The 16,636-nt window shown below is 52.7% G+C and overlaps 1 protein-coding gene across 1 annotated transcript; it reads right to left on the minus strand.

Moving 5' to 3' along the window:
- Positions 1-4,110: 4,110 nt before the first annotated feature.
- Positions 4,111-5,088, minus strand: LOC310921164 (olfactory receptor 14C36-like; the record flags this gene model as incomplete). Its single annotated transcript, XM_083881273.1, has 1 exon — positions 4,111-5,088. One exon carries the CDS (start codon positions 5,086-5,088, stop codon positions 4,111-4,113), a length of 978 nt encoding a protein of 325 aa, XP_083737399.1.
- Between the last annotated feature and the right edge of the window lie 11,548 nt (positions 5,089-16,636).

The following is a 16,636-nucleotide window of genomic DNA, read 5'->3' on the forward strand; positions in this document are numbered from 1 at the left end:
CAGACCCCAACTGACTCTCTACCAACTCACTCACTCTTTTGTCACACCCACAGCTGTGAGGGCAAGGCTGTTCCCACTCTTTGGTAATTAACACACTGCAATATATCAGAGGCAGGAGTGCCATAAGCACTGTCTCTGTCTTCCCACACAGCAGTGTCTGCCAGTCCCTGGCACACCAAAGGCAATGCTCCACTGCCACCTCTGCAGCCCCCAGCCCAGCTCCTGAGTGACCAGATGGCCCCAAGTCCCACCTGGGGGAAGGGCCCAGGGAGAACAAGGGGTATTTAAGGCTGACCACAAGGCCAGCACACAGCTTGACCCCACATCCTCTTGGAATTTCTATCTGAGCATCACTGGAATCCAGGAGTTGGTAGCTCTGTGTGTGCTTCTCTGTATCTTCATCTGCCTTCATCTTCTAATTCCCTGCTCTTGCTAATTTTGAGTAACTTGAAATTGAACAGGCTTAGAGTTTGTGAAGTAGAATGGGCCAAGTAAATGCTTTGAGAAGTGGTTTTTGTTGATTGAAAGTCATATTAAACCTTTTCCAAAGTTTCTCTGATTTTCTAAAGTTGCCAGTAAAGGTCATTTGGTTTTATTAAGCTCCTGAGAATCTCTTGTTGATATTTCTCCAGTGTTTCCAACTCAGAGGACACAAACAATTGTAATTCCCATTAAATGTCTAATTCAGAGAGTTTTCTGGTAGATGGGAGTCAGGGCTTGTCTGTCCTGCTTGGCACAACCCAGGCAGGGCTGTCACAGCCACATTGCACACTCCATTTCCCACCTGGACCCGCTGGTGCCTCTGAGTTCTGCCTGCCCAGCCCCAGGGACGCTCTCCTTGTGTGCCCATTCCCCCACGGTCTGTGGGCAGGGATGGCCTCAGTGGGGGCTGTGACATCCTCAGACACTTGGGGGCTGCTGGAGGATTTGACTTCTCCAGAGGCTTGTTCAGCCTTCAGCTCTTCAGTTCAGGAATTCAGTGCCCCAGGGCTCATCAACATTCAGAACACCTTAACAGGCCAAGCCTCTGGAAATAATTTAAGTTTTCAAATCTATTCTAGTTTTTTCAATAGATGTATTCAGAGTAAATATATTGTTTTTTAGAAAGACAGAAAATATTTTTAAAGTCTTGTTTAAGTTTTTTTCCTTGTTAATACATTGGTATATGCAATCTCCAATCGACACAGAATCCAAGTACCTTCTAATGTTCAGTTTGAATAGATATGAAAATCAAGACCCTTTATGTCTGACAGTCAATCAGACTCTGTCCCTACCCCCACCCCACCATTTCCCCCATCACAGCCCTGGGACTCAGAGCAGCCTTGTGCAAATCTGAGCTCCCTCCAGCCCAGGCTGGGCCTGCAGCTTTCAGCTCCTTGGCTCCAACTCCCAGCTGCTTTCCTTGGAGAAGAAGAAACAGAGGGATGTTCATTCATTGTCAGCCAACAAACCCAAGGGAAGACACAGCTCCATCAAATGCAAAAGTCATTCCTCTGCTGGATATTAAATCCACTTTCCACAGCAGACAGTCTCAGACTAATGGAAAACACTTTCTGTGCCCAGCACAGGTCCCAAGGTCCCCCCAAACCCTCCCTGCCCAATTCTGCCCAGATTTGCTCTTTGCACACACCAGTCACACGCTGAAGTCACAAACTCCCTCTGTGTCCAGAGGGAGGAAAAGAGAGAAAGTGGATGAAGAGCTCTCCTGTGCAGGGCCAAGGTCCAAGAGCCACCAGAATGGGAACCACAACTCATCAGATTTGTGTCCTTTGGGGCCCAGGGACTGCTGGGACTCAGAGGCACCAAAAGGTTTCTTGCCTTTCTTGCCTTGTTTCAGCAAACAGAAGTGAACATGATACAGTTTAATAACCATCAGAGCTCTTCCCTCAGCTCTCTGTGATGTCCCAGCAGCATCTGACATGTCCACCATCCCCAGGGGATTTCCATACAGGAACAGCTTTAGACAAAGATATAAGAAGACGTAATTCTGTAATAGATATAGATACAATTAAGATGTTGACTAATGTGATATTTATTTGAACTAAAGAAAAATTGGGGAACTCTCTATAGCTCAAAGCATGAGACCAGGCAATTGAGAGGCACTTGAAGGACCACAGAGCATCTGGAAGTGGAAATCTGGGAGCGGCTGCAAGGACATAGATCCAGCTGGTCTAGTGAAGAGATGTCCTTAGACATGGCCATTTAAACAGGAGAGCTGGAAACACCTAAAGGAGGGGGGGGGGCGGGGGGGGAATAATAAATAGAATCTTGGTGAAACAAATAGAAGGCAAGATGAATATTTCTTCTCCTGCCATCTGTATATTTCCAGGGAATTCTTGTTCCATGTGGGAAAACTTTGGCGCTTCTTAAAAGTACTCAAATGACCCAGCTAATTAAAATGTGCTTGTATATTATGAAATGAACAGGGATTTAAACCTGTGCCCCTTTCAAGGCAGGGATCAGGTGTGTGCCCATGAACAGGCAGTGCCACTTGTGCCCTGAGGTGCCCAGCTGGGGTTGGCATCTCTCAGAGAGGAGCTGAGGGAGAGCAGAGCACCTTGCAAGCTGCACGTCCCTGACAGCCCCGGAGGGCTCCTGTCCCATCAACATCTGCTGTGCTCCAGGCTGAAACAGGGCCCAGCACCGTGCCGGGATGATGAGAGAAGTGAGGTGTGTGCTGGAATTCAATCCCCTCCCCATCCCGCAGCAGCCCTGCCTTTCCCTCCTCCAGCCTTGGTCTCCAGCACAGCCATGGAGGCTCTTTGGGCTCTGGAGTTTTCCTGCAGCCCCCAAGGGCAGCTGAGCCGTGCCTTTGGCACAGTCAGCCCTGGGCAGCGCAGGCAGTGCCCAGCAATTCCTTGTGTGTGCCTGGCCTTGCTGTCAGCCCCCAGCAGCGGCTGCGTGGCCCCTTTGTGCTGCGCTGGCCCAGCCATGGTGCCACAGCCCCTGTGCAGGCCCAGGGCAGGACAGGAGCCCTGCGGGTGGGAACGGCCCCTGTGCCGTGGTGCCCACGGCAGCCTTGGGGCTCTGTGCCTCACGGCCTCCCTGCTGGGCAGCCTCTGCCAGCTCCTGCACAGCCCGTGGCCCCTGTGGGGCTGCACAGACAGCCCTGCCCCGGGCTCTGCCGGGCTCTGGGCCAGCAGAGAGGCCGGGCAGGGCTGGCCATGGCCGGGAACAGCCCTGAGCCCCGCAGGAGGATGGAGCTGGGCCACAGCCAAAGTGCCCCCAAACCTGGGCCCAGCAGCCAGGGCTGCCAGCGCCTGGGGACAGAGGCTGCCATTGGGGACAAATGTCCTGGGCCCCCTCCCTGCTCTGCCCGTGCCACCAAGGGCACAGAGCAGCCTCCTCTCTGGGCCACTTGCCTGTTTTCAATGCCTTCCCCAGGCGCTGGCCCTGCCCCACCAGGCCTGGGCTGAGTCCTGCCCCTGCACGCTCCCCCAGGCGGAGATGGACACGGATGGTTTCTGTGCCAGGCTCTCTGAGCCCAGCCCAGCTCCCTGCCAGCTCTGCCAGCTGCCCTGAGCTCTGGGCAGCATCAAGGGCCTCTCCCCAGCACAGCCCAGCCAGCTCTGGCCCCACAGCTCTGCTCAGGGCAGGGGGCTCTGGGCAGGGGCCCCACGGCCTCAGCCCCTCGGGAGGGCACAGCAGCAGCTGCAGCTCAGACAGGACTCAGCCCCAGCCACGGGCAAGGTGCTGGCCCAAGGGAAAAGGAGGCTCCCCGTGTGCCCTGCTGCCCTGTCCCTGAGCTCCTGAGAGCTCTGCAGCCCCTGCTGCCATCCCATCTGCCCAGGCCAGCACAACAGCCCCGGCCTCGGGGCCCTCCAGAGCTGCTCCTGCTCCAGGCCCAGGGCCCATCCCAGAGCTGGGGCAGCCACAAAGCTGTGGCCATTTCTCTTCATTCCTGCTCTGATGAGAATAATGGAAAAAACCCAAAAATGTTGCAAGTTCATTTATTTTGCTTAAGTACAATTGGATTCTCTTCATTTACATGAAGTTTCTAGATCACAAAGAAGGGGGGATAATGAAATTGGAGGGAATGAATACCATCACTGCTTTCAAAACAATAGCATTAGAAGCAGAAGAAATATTAATATGGAGAGTATTGGCCTGTCATGATGTGCACTGGGAGCCAATGACAGAGGGAAGCAGGCAGTGTGTGGTAGCTGAAAAGCATCCAGACATCAGTCCTGTGAGAGCCTTCTTGAGCTCCTGGTTCCTCAGGCTGTAGATGAGGGGGTTCAGGGCTGGAGGAACCACTGAGTACAGAATTGACAGAGCCACACCCAGGGATGGGGATGAGATGGAGAGGGGCTTCAGGTAGGCAAACAGTGCAGTGGTGACAAAAAGGGAAACCACAGCCAGGTGAGGGAGGCAGGTGGAAAAGGCTTTGTACCGTCCCTGCTCAGAGGGGATCCTCAGCACAGCCCTGAAGATCTGCACATAGGAGAAAACAATGAACACAAAACAGCCAACTCCTAAACAGATGGAAAACACAACAAGTCCAAGTTCCCTGAGATGGAATGTGGAGCATGAGAGCTTGAGGATGTATGGGATTTCACAGAAGAACTGGCCCAGGGCATTTCCCTTGCACAGGGGCAGGGAAAATGTATTGGCTGTGTGCAGCAGTGAATAGAGAAAGGCACTGGCCCAGGCAGCTGCTGCCATGTGGGCACAAGCTCTGCTGCCCAGGAGGGTCCCGTAGTGCAGGGGTTTGCAGATGGACACGTAGCGGTCGTAGCACATGATGGTCAGCAGGAAATACTCTGCTCCAATGAAGAACATAAAGAAAAAGAGCTGAGCAGCACATCCTGCATAGGAGATGGTCCTGGTGTCCCAGAGGGAATTGTGCATGGCTTTGGGGACAGTGGTGCAGATGGAGCCCAGGTCACTGAGGGCCAGGTTGAACAGGAAGAAGAACATGGGGCTGTGCAGGTGGTGGCCACAGGCTGTGGCACTGATGACGAGGCCGTTGGCCAGGAGGGCAGCCAGGGAGATGCCCAGGAAGAGGCAGAAATGCAGGAGCTGCAGCTGCCTCGTGTCTGCCAATGCCAGCAGGAGGAAGTGGCTGATGGAGCTGCTGTTGGACATTTGCAATGTCTTGGCATGGGGACCTGTAAAAAAATTAATCATAGGATAGTTTGGTTTGGAGAGGACTTTCAATATCCCAGCACAGGTTGGTGGCACTTTCCCCACACTGCCTGCCCAGGGCTCTGCTGCCTGGAGCTGTCCCTGCCTGCAGCTGCTTCCCTGTGCCCAGGGCTGGGCCCTGCCAGTGCTGCCCGAGCCCAGCCCAGCCCTGGGGGCTCAGCTCTGCCCTGCAGAGCCCTCCCAGCTCAGGCACTGCCCAGGGGCAGCTCTGGCTCTGCAGGCTCTGATGGCAACCTCAGAGCAACCCTGAGGAGGCTGGAAAAGTGATTCTGGTGCTGCCTGCAAGGGGCCCTGTGCTAATTTCTGTCACTGCCTGGTTTAGTAAGGTCTGAGAGAACATAGTTTTATTTCCCTAACCCTGAATTGAAAGATGACTATCTATGTGCAATTTCCCACCCAGGCAACACAGAGAACAAGAGAAAACAAGGAGGATTTTCCCATTCATGCAGCCCCTGTCTTGCTCAGCTCCCAGTATAATCTACTTGGAAATGTTCTGCAGTTAAATGTCATTCTGGGAGCAGTCCTGAACAATGCAACATCCTCATCACACAAGAAGAACACTTCCATGACTCACCAGCTATGTCTCCTTCCCAGATAGATGTCTCCTACCCAGATCTTGTCCCCCAGTGCTGGGAGCAGCTCCCAGGGCTGGCTGAGAGCTGTCCCTGGCAGGCAGCAGAGTCCCTGCCCCAGCACAGCGCCCTGGGCTGCAGGACCCTGCTCTGCAGGACAGCCCTGGGCACCCCTGGCTGCTCTACACAGGAGACAAGCAGAGAATGTACTCACAGAGTCTGTAGGCATTGGGATGTTCCAGCTTTAGGAGAGGACTGCAGGAGCTGCAGCTGCATTGTCCTGCAGCCAGAGGTTCCTGTGCCGAGGGCTGGGAGTGATTCTCCTCCAGGCACTTGTCAGCCCTTTCCCAGCCCTGAGTGATTGAAGCTCTCTGTGCCTGTGTGCTGTGCCCGGGGTGGCTGCAGGCAGTGCCCCAGCACTGCTGGGCTGGGAGAAGAGCTGCTCATCAAGAGAAATGTGGTTTTAAGCTTTTCTTGGTTGCCAGGGGCTGCCTCTGTGCCAGGAGCCCTGCCCAGCTCAGCAGCACAGAAACAGCACAAGGACTTTAATGACCCTCTTGGGGCTTGGTGATGAGGCCCTGAACATCAGAGGGAGATGATGAAACCTCTCCAGAACTCCAACAGGTCAGAATCCAACTCCAAAGTTTCTTGAAGTTTTAATGGGTCCCACTGAGGGACGGGAGAGAGAAAGTGTTCCCAGGCCCCAGGCAGAGTAGAGAACTGCAGGCAGTGGTGACAGGTTTTTCAAAGGACTTTGGGTTTTGCTTTTGCCTTGGAATCTCTGTGAGGTTTGTGCAATCCAATTATCTGCTGTAATTAGTCCCTTGAGAGGCTTTGTCAGTAATGACACTCAGTGGGGCTCATTAATGCTTCAAGATACTTTAGTTATTTTAAGGTACTTGGAGTTTCCCTTTTAAAACTGACTCTATGAGATGTTTGTGCAATCATGGCCCCAATTATCTACTTTAACAAGTCCCTTGGGATTCTGAGTCACTAACAACACTCAGTAGGGCTCATTAGCACTTCACAGTACTCAAAGTTTATTAAGGAACTACTTTTTGACACTGAGTGCTGTGTGTGATAATTGGCCTCCAATTATCTGCTTTAATGAGTCCCTTGGGAGCTTTGCATTGATACTCAGTGGGGCTCATTCATGCTCTGAGATACTCAAGGTTTTAAAGGTACTTTGGATTTTCCTTCCCACAACTTAGTATTTGAGTGGTTTTTGTGCAATCTTGGCCTCCAATTCTCTACTCCAAGGACACCATGAGGGGCCTGGTTAGAGATGGACCTCAGTGGGACCCATTAATGCTTCCAGACACTTTGGGCATTTCTTCTGACTTTGCCTCCTGGAAAGGTTTGTGCAATCTCCTCTCAGGCCCTGAGGTTCCAGGGCTCAACTCCAAATGCACCACGGGGATGATTAGGATTAAGCAAGTCCTGGCAAACCATGGCTGTGCCTTGATTTCCCTCTGGTCTGGGGCAGTTCATTAGGAAGCCTTTTTTCCTAGAGTTTCCTAGAGGAAGCTTTCAGAGTGTTTCTAATAAACCCACATTGCTATTTTCAAAGGTCTATTTTTGTCTTTAGAGAAAAGGTGATTGCAGCACTCTGTGATTGATATTGATCCAGAGTCTCTCCCAAGGAGGTCTGGCCTGCTCAGAAAGCTGTGCTTTGAGGTCTGACCCACTCTGTGGACAACCTTGCTCCACACTCCCCAACCCCATCTTGTCTCTCCTTACTCACCTGGGATCTGCTTTGCTTGTAATACTGGCTGCACTCAGCCAACAGAGGGAATTTCTTCTTTTTTAGCGATCTAAAACTCTTAAGTTTTAGACAATCTCCTCAAGTGTGTGCCAAGCCCAAGGTGCCACCAAGGAGGTTCCCCTTCCCCAAGGCAGAACCATGCAAGGAATGTTTTAGACACACAGGAAGTTCTGCAATAAACACAAATCCAGAGTTGCCTGAAGGCAGAATTAGACCAACACCTGAAGGACAGACAAGCTTTGAACTCCTTGCAGCTCCCAGCTGCAGGTGGGTTGTTGGGAGGTGTGAGAGTGAGCCCAGAGTGAGGGCAAGGGAAATGCAGAGAGGCCTGGAAGTGCTTGTGTGCAGACAGGCAGTGGGGAAGGGCAGTGCAGGGCTGGCCTGGGCCAGGAGTGAGGGTGGATCATCATGCCAAGCTGGCCTGGGCCATGGCAAGGGGCTGTGGCCATGGGCACTGCCCTGAGCCCACTGCCTGGGCCCCTTGCTGAGGGCTGGTGTCAGTGCCCAGAGGCAGAGGGGATCCCTTGCTGGGGGCTGTGCCATGGCCACCTGCCCTGTGCCGCGCTGGCTGCTCAGGCGCCGCGGGACCAGCAGCAAACGCCACTGCCAGGGCCAAAGGCAGCTCAGGCAGACAGAAAGGGTCAGGGCTGGCCACTGTTTCCATGGCAGCCCTCCCTGGGACACCACACCTGGGTCACCTGGCCTGGCCATTGCCATGGAAACCCTTTGTGGGGACCGATGCCACAGAGGCTGGCACTGGGACACTGCTGGGGCCGGGTGCTGAGCACAGGCTGATCACACAGAGATGGGTTTGTTCTTGCTGAGCTCACACAGAGCCAAGGCCTTCCCTGCCCCTTGTCCAGCCACACTGGGGAGGGGCTGGGGCTGTGGGGGAGCTTGGGAAGGGACACAGCCAGGACAGGTGAACCCAAGTGACCCCAGGGATACCCCAGACAATGAGACATCATGTGCAGTGTATAAAGTGGGGAGCACAAGGAGGAAGGGGTGACATTTGGCGTGAGGGTTTTTATCTTCCCAGGTGACACTTAGGCAGGATGGGACCCTGTTTCACCAGTGGGCAGGGTCAGCACCAAAGACACAGACACCAACTGAAGGAATTGTGTCATTTATATAATGCAAAGCTGCAAAGAATTACAAAAGGATGAGCTCAGCAAAGCACATAATCATTAGCAAAGAATTACAACAGGAGCTCAGCAACACATCCAGTTGTTTCTACCAAAGATTGCTTATATTGAATTAGAAAGATCCATCACCGGTTACCCTCAGACCCTGGTCCACACAGCAGCTGGGGGAGCTGTCACAGCTGTCACTGCAGAGCCACTCCTGGACATGGCAATTCCTGCAGGTTCCTCCAGCCCCAGGTGAGGCTCCAAGCTCAGTGTGAGAGGGCTCAGTTTTTACACTGTTAAACAAACAAGCTGACATCACTTCTAGTACAGGAATAACTGGCTTCATTCTCCTGTTTGGCTTCTCCCAAAGCCTGGCCAGGGCTCAAGGAGGAACCAAGGGAGTTGACTGGGATCCTTCACCCCCAAACAAGGCCAGATGGGCCTTATCTGGTTTTCAAACAGAGAGAGGTAAATCCACATTTCACCAATGAACATATGCAGAGATAATTGCTAATAACAATTCATTAATGAGCAGATACAAATAGAGCATTTGGTTGGAATGTTCATCCAGAGGTCACCATTGGCTCAGGGCTTGTTGTTCAGGCCTTGTTATTTCAATTGGTCCTTTTCTCTAGAGATGAACAACAACCTCCATAACAATTTCTTCAATAACACAGTTTAGAATTAGCTGTTAGGCATAAAGGCATTGTCTCTTGTCCTTCAATTAAGGGCTGCTCAAGTTCTTATTCAGAGCTATAATTCACATTCCTTTCAAAACATGCCTAATGAGATGCTTTTCTCTGTTATTTATCAAAACCCCCCTTTTTTTCTTCAGATTGTGTCTCTTTTTAGACCGTCTCAGCACTCCATTTCCCAGCACAAAGTGTCACAACAACTCTAATATGGAATCATAACACACCAAGTGCTCACAGTGCAATGATTACAGTCACTGCCACAAATACATTTCACAGCAGCCTCCAATTTCATAGCCATGAGGCCAATCCCACCAAGAAGAATTGTCTTCTTTCTGTCACTCTTCTACTGCTCTTTCTATCAGTTTAATTTCTCCTTGATAATCTGCATCAATTCCTCCTCCCATGACATGAACCCTTTGCAAGGCCAAGCTCCAGTGAGCAGTGACCAAACCAAAGTGTCCTGGAGGACTCTGAATTCCTGTTTTGGTATTGATAACTCTCATTTGCTTCTGATTTATCCTAATTAATTGCAATGCATGAAGGTCCAGCCCTGCAGCCTCTGGGGTGGCCTGTCAGGGGCCATCTCACCCAGAACAATTTCCCAGGAGGTCAAAGTCTCCCTGTCCATGGTTGGATTTGCAAACTGGGTGCAGCCCTGCACACCCAGGGGGTTTCCATTTCCCCAGTGGGGCCATGGTTAAGGGTGTGGAGCACATCTGGGACATGGGTTTTCCATCAGGACAGGTTCCCATCTCCTCATTTTTCCAACTGCTCTTTTAACAACCCCTTCATCCATTCAACCAATCCTGCAGTTTGGGGATTGTCTGGGATATGAACAACCCAGCAGCCTTAATCACTGTATTTTTCACAGTAACAGACAAAGCATTCTGCATCACAGTATCAGCAAACCATGTAAAATTAGCCAATTTCATCCCTTCCTCCTTTTTTCATTGTATACAATCTCACAAAGTTGGCCACTGACAATTGAGTCCTGACAAATGCTTTTCTGTAGGATATTTAGTGTTACATCCCTAAGCAGCCAAAGCTACCAAATTAGTATTGTCAGAACTATTTCACATTATTATTATTTTATATGTAGATATAGATACATAGATATTGATATAGAAAGATATATAGATATATATTTATAAATATATATATAAGCCTAAGTATATTATAAATATGTATACAGTATTTATTTATTACATTAATATTATTTCACTTGCAGAAATGCATCTGAGCTCAAGATTGAAGCCTTCTTCTGTCATTCCATGTGGGAATGTTCCAACAATAATTGTTCCTTCTGTTAGTGCTGTTTCCAATGTGCTCTTAACAAAATTCAGCTTTGTCTTCCAAACCCACATGTTCTTTTCCTTTTTCCATATGCAAATTTTGGATGCATTTTAGCACATCCAGTGGTTCAGCTTCTTTTAACCAACTTCCCCTATTGCTTGCACAGTACTCAGACCTCAGCCCACTCCAGAGCCAGCAAAGTCTAGAGAAGGTCTTTCCAACCCAGAATTTCTGATCGGACTGATTCCTTACATTTACATTTACATTTACATTTACATTTACATTGCGACATTCTGCTGTGATCTGGCCAGACTATGCCAATGTTGTTTTACCAGTGGGCAGGGTCAGCACAAAGACACAGACACCAGCTGAAGGAATTGACCAACTCAAGTGTAATTTACTGCAGCTCAAAGCAGCAAAGGAGCACAGGAGGAGCAGCTCAGCAATGCACCCAATCATCCCCACCAAGGATTGCCCGCAGGGAGTGAGAAAGATCCATCCCCAGCTCCCCTCAGCCTTTCCCAGCACCCACACCCACACATCAGCTGGGGGAAGCTGTCACAGCCAAGGGCTGCAGAGCCTCTCCCGGACACTGGGAATTCCTGCAGCTCCTCCAGCCACAGGGGAGGCTCCAGCCTGGCTGGGAGAGGGCCCAGCTCTGGTGGTGCTGAATGAACAAACTGACAGCACTTCTAGGGTGGCAACATCTGGATTCATCCTCCTCCTTGGCTCCTCCCAAAGCCTGGCCAGGGCCCAAGGAGGAACCAGGGGAGGTGACTTTGCCCATCCAGCCCCAAACAGGGCCAGATGTCACATTTCATGGCCTTGTCTGTCTCCTAAACACAGAAAGGTCAATACACGTTTCACTAATGAGTGGATACATCAAACACAACGCTAATGATCAGGGATATTTCATTAGGGAGCAGATCCAAAGATAACCTTTGGCTGGAAGGTCCATCCAGAGGCACCTTTGGCTCAGGGCCGGTTGTTCAGGCCTCACTCAGGCCTCCTGTCCAGCCTTGGCACTTCAGGGACCTTTGGGACTTCAGGTTGAGGGCTGGGCTGGACACTGCTGGGGACTGCCTGGGCTGGGTGAGCTCAGAGGTCTTTCCCAGCAGAAAGGACTCTGTGATTCCATGATTTTATCTGCTGAATTCAGCTGGATCCACATTAGCAGCATTCATTTGCTCAGGAAGTCTCCTCTTGCTCAGCTCCTGTGGCCTGAGGCTTCAGCTCCTTCAGCTCCTGGTGCTGAGCTGCTCACACTGAAGGAGACAACACAGAGAGAAGAATACAGTTCATGCAATTCCTTCTGGGAGACTGAGAGGGGAGGGTGTGGAAGCAGGAGCATTGTTTGGTGTCCCACTCTGCCCTTGCTGCATTTGAGCCCTTTGAAGCAGCCCAGAGCTTTCTCCAAGAGTGCAATGAAGCAGCTGTTCCTGCTCCCAGCTCTGGCTCTCTCCAGTCTCTGCACTTGCCTGGTTTTTGTCCCTCTTGCTGTGCCCTCTGTTCCCCTGGGGCTTGGTGGCTGCTGCCCAGGACTGTGAAACTGGCACAGATCCAGTGTCCAGACCCTCCTTTCTCTGCCCCTGGAGCTGCCTGGTCACAGCAGCCTTTTCCATCTGGGAGCTCCACATGGAGAGGGAGTCCCCACCTCTGTTCTTTGCACAACCCCCAGGAGCCCAGGGCTGTCATCTCAAGTCCCTGCTGGCCCTGAGGGCTCCCAGGTGCCTCAGGCTGCTGTGACACCCCTGCACACGGGAGGGAACAGTGGCAGGGGCTGTGCTGAAAGTCAGCTTCATGTGCTGCTGCTGCTGTGGGGGTCGTTTGTCCAGCCCTGCCCCAGAGTGAGGGATCAGATCCAGGCCCTGCTGCTGCTCCCTGGGGATCAGGCACAGTTGGGTTGTTGCTGTCAGGGCCAGCAGGAGCCGTGGCTGGAGCAGCAGGTGCTGACAGTGCCCCAAGGCCCGGGGCCGGAGGGGTCCCTGGGCTGGGGCTGGCAGGGAGCTGCCCCTTGTTCTCCCTCTGCCTCCCGCAGAGCTGGGCCGGGCACAAGTGGGGCAGCACAGCAAACAGGGAGCCTGCCAGGCTCTTCCAGCCCTGTCTGCTCACAGTTTGGGCCTTGGAGCTGCAGGTGGACAAAGGCAGCTGCTTCTGCTCCCTCTGTGTGTCCCTGTGTTCAGCAGTGCTGCTCCATCAGTCTGTGCCCAGCAATGGGGAAAAGCCTCAGCCCTGCAGGGCCAGGAGCTGCTGGGCTCTGCCTGAGCAGCTCAGCCAGAGGGAAGGGAGCTGCTCCATACGGGAACCAGCAGCAAAAGACATTTATAGGACATGTTATCTCTTTCATAAAAGAAAAAAAAAAAACGAAAAAGAAAAAAATTGTACATAAAATGTAAAAGATAAAATCAAACTCTAACCTTTTAGTGGAATATCTTCTGTAACTTTGCATTAAGAGGTAACTGATCTTTTGAAAAAGAGAACTCAGGTATTTAGTTTGTGAATGTGCTGATGACATGGACCCATCTTACTGACCTCAGCAGCCTCTTTTAAAGATTTTGGGAACTGTTTTCAACATTGTTTTTAAATTGTGATTGAAGCAATAGGGAATTGCTTGTACCCTTCCAGCTTCAAGCAGGACTGGGAATCTAAACTCCATCAAACCCCAAATCCTTTAGAGGATGACCTTCCTTCTCACCCTGTGAATGAGCTGCACATTCCCTTTGAAATGGTCAGGGCTTACTTAAGGATGGAAAATCCCACTTACAGCTTTTTGCTCTGGTGTACAAATGCAGAAGGGCAATTCTTCATCCACCAACTCCAGACCGCACTGGCTCAGGAACACGGCCCCCTCGCCAGGTTTGGCCCACTCGTGGCACTTCTAGAGGAGGAAGAAAGTGCAATTGCACAATTCCAGCCAAAAAGGAGAGAGGAGTAGGGCAGATAAAACATCCTGTGGAGATCTGGGTGTTCAGTTGGGATCGTGTAGCATCTGGGTTCTTGCCAATTGGGTGTGCACCCCTAACTGCAAGCTCTTGGCCTGCAGGAGAGTCTCACTCACCTGCAAAAGCAGAAAGCTCAGGCGCTGTGCTCGGAACGGGCTCAAATGATGCAAAGCTGTCAGAGCCATGTGAGGGCACAGCCAGCCCAGCCATGCCCAGGGCTGAGCCCAGCAGAGCCCTGGCAGAGCCCAGAGCACCCTCAGCATCTGCAGAGCCCAGCTGCAAGGAGAGAAACCAGAAACCACCCGTGAGCTGAAGGCTCCTGTGCCCTTGTCCCAGCCCCCCACAGTGCCCAGGCCGTGCTGGCCGTGCTCAGAGCGGGGCCCAAAGCTGCCCATCATTGCTGCCCTTGGCAGCAGAGCAGGAGGGCAGGACTGTGCCAGCCTGCCCCAGCCATGGCAGCTCCAGCCCTCAGCAGCTGCCCAGAGCAGGATGCTCCTGTGCTCGCTGCCATCCCCCAAAACCTCTCATCCCACCCACGCCAAGAAGACGTGGACCCACCTCACGCCATCTGCTGCCTCAAGAAAAGCTGCTCCCAATCCATGTCCTCATCCTTCTCCAAGGCCACAGCCCATCCACGCCACAGCTGGTCCCAAGCACTTCCTGATCCAGACTGGACACCACCTAGAACACTTCCTTTAGAAAAACAAACAACAAATTATTGAGAATAGATTACAGACAGAAAGGGGAAACAAGAAAAAAGGTAAAAGATCTTGTAGCTGTCAGGGGCTTGAGGAAGGCCCAATCTCTACATGCTGGGGAAAAACCCACCCACAGGTGAGGGAAGCCCAGGCTTTCTCCCATCCCCTCTTCACTGCCCCGCCCCCCCGTGCAAAGTTCTGGTGATCCCAAAGCAAACAAGGGGAGTGCAGCAGCCCAAGCCCTTCCTTGCCTGCAAAGCAAAGCAGCCCATGGACAGGCTCTGGAGTCCCACCTCTGCTCCCACCATGGGGCTGTTTGTGTCGGGCTGGCTGCCCCAGCCCCAGCCCAGGGCACGGTGAGTGGTGGGGGCTGTTGGCAGGGCCAGGAGCCAACTCCTATTTTGTAACCACCCAGCCCACCCCCCAGCCCTGCCCAAAAGCAGCAGGGCAGCCCACTGAAGAATTCATTGCATCCAGCCAGGCAAAGGAGGAACCTTTGGTTCCCTGCCAGGCTGTGCAATGCCCAAATCTGGGAGCATCCACCCGGGTGTGGACTCATCTGCAAATTCGCTGTGGAGCCTGGCTTTGAAGAAGGTGCCAGAATCAAATTCCAGCATCTTCAGCTGTTGGTGGCCAGGTGGAGGAAGAGCTTGTCATCCTTGCTGTCAACCTCCATGTCTCCAGCAGTACCAGCAGCTTGACCTGGTGCAGCTTGTCCAGGAGCTCCTTCTTCCCTGGGGGTGAGACCAGCCTGTCAGTGTTCTGTCCACAGCACCAGCTGTCAGTGAACCAGGACAAGCAAAAGAAGCCTGGATGGTGGCAACCAGTGCTGGGCAGAGCAGCTCAGCTCCAGCACAAGGGCTGCCTGTGCCCATCCAATCACCCCTGTGCAGTGACACAGGCAGGACAAAAAGTCTGGGTTGCTTTGCTTCCCATTGCCAAGGCATGCATGGGGGTGTAACTTACCAGGGCCCTGCATCAAAGTGTGCAGTGGCTCTCTCCCTTCTTCTAGGGCAGATGAATATCCTGCATCCAAGGATCACAGAACAGGTCTTCTAATGAGGGCCTGTCCAAGGAGTTCAGGGATAAACACCACCGGATCAAATCTTGGCACTCTGGGGAGAGAAACCAGAAGCCGCCAGTCAGTTGGAGAAGGCTCCTGTCCCGCTATTCCCATGCCCAGACCATGCTGCATGTGCTCAGAGCTGGGCCTAAACTTTCCCATCAACTCCCTGTTTTGGAGGAGAGCAGGAGAGCAGCACATGTGCCACCTCCTCAACAGCTGCCAGAGCAGGATGCTCACAAGCCCCGCTGCTGTCTCCCAGCACTGGTATTCCCCTGCGCCCAGAGATGAGACTCCACCTTGAGAGAGCCATTGTGGCAGTGGGAGCTGGCCCCAGCTCATGTTCTGGCCCCTCCTGAAGGGATGCTCTCCGCAGACCATCTGGTGCAGCAGGATGCCCAGGGACCACACTGTTGCTGCTTCACCGTGGTACTACCCAAAGTCGGTCCATTCTGGGGGGCTGTAGGATGGTGTTCCTATGGAATACAGATGGAGATCATCAGGGGGATGCTGCTGCTCCCAGAGCCTGGCCCCAGCATCCCTGGGCATGTGGGGGCTGCACCAGTGGCCCATGGGGTGACCTGCTGCTCTCTCACCAGCACCTGGGACTTGTGTACAAACTCAGGGTTGGAAAAAAAGCCACTGGTGTTGGAAGAGGGCAGCGGAAGCCTTGGCAAGGACTGACCATGACATGCAAAGGAAAAGCCCACTCAGTGCTGGGGAAAAACCACATCCTCACCCTCCCTGCTGGCATCGCCCCAAAAACATTATCAAGCCAAGGCAAACAAGGCAAGCAGAGCAGTCCAAGCCCATTCTTGTCTGCACACCAAACTGGCTGGTGCACTGGTTCTAGTCCCTGCTTCTCTGCTACCCCCACCCACAGGTGTTTTTGTCGAGCTGTCTGCCCCAGCCCCAGCACCAGGCCTGGGCAGAGTGGCAGGCAAAGGCTGCTGGCAGGGCTGAAAGCTGGCCCCCCACCCAACCCTGCTCAAAAGCAACTTGGTTGAAGACTCAGTATCAAGACTGGCAGCAAAAGGGAGAATCCCTGCTGCCACACCCAGGTTGGGCCATGGGATGCTGGGCCATGAGATGCCAGGACTGAGAGCACACCCCTGCGTGGACTCACCTGCAAATTGAGTGTAGACTGTTTGTTGCAGGGAGGTGCCACAGCCAAAGTCAATCAGCTTGGCCTGCCCAGTGGCCAGGTCGACCAGGATGTTCTCTGGCTTGATGTCCCGGTGCAGGACCCCGCAGCTGGTGCAGTGCTGCACAGCTTCCAGGACCTGCCAGAACAGCTCCCGTGCCACCTCCTCGGACAGGAACCTCCATG

This window comes from Zosterops lateralis (assembly GCF_965231275.1).
Source record: "Zosterops lateralis genome assembly, chromosome: 33".
Taxonomy (NCBI): domain Eukaryota; kingdom Metazoa; phylum Chordata; class Aves; order Passeriformes; family Zosteropidae; genus Zosterops; species Zosterops lateralis.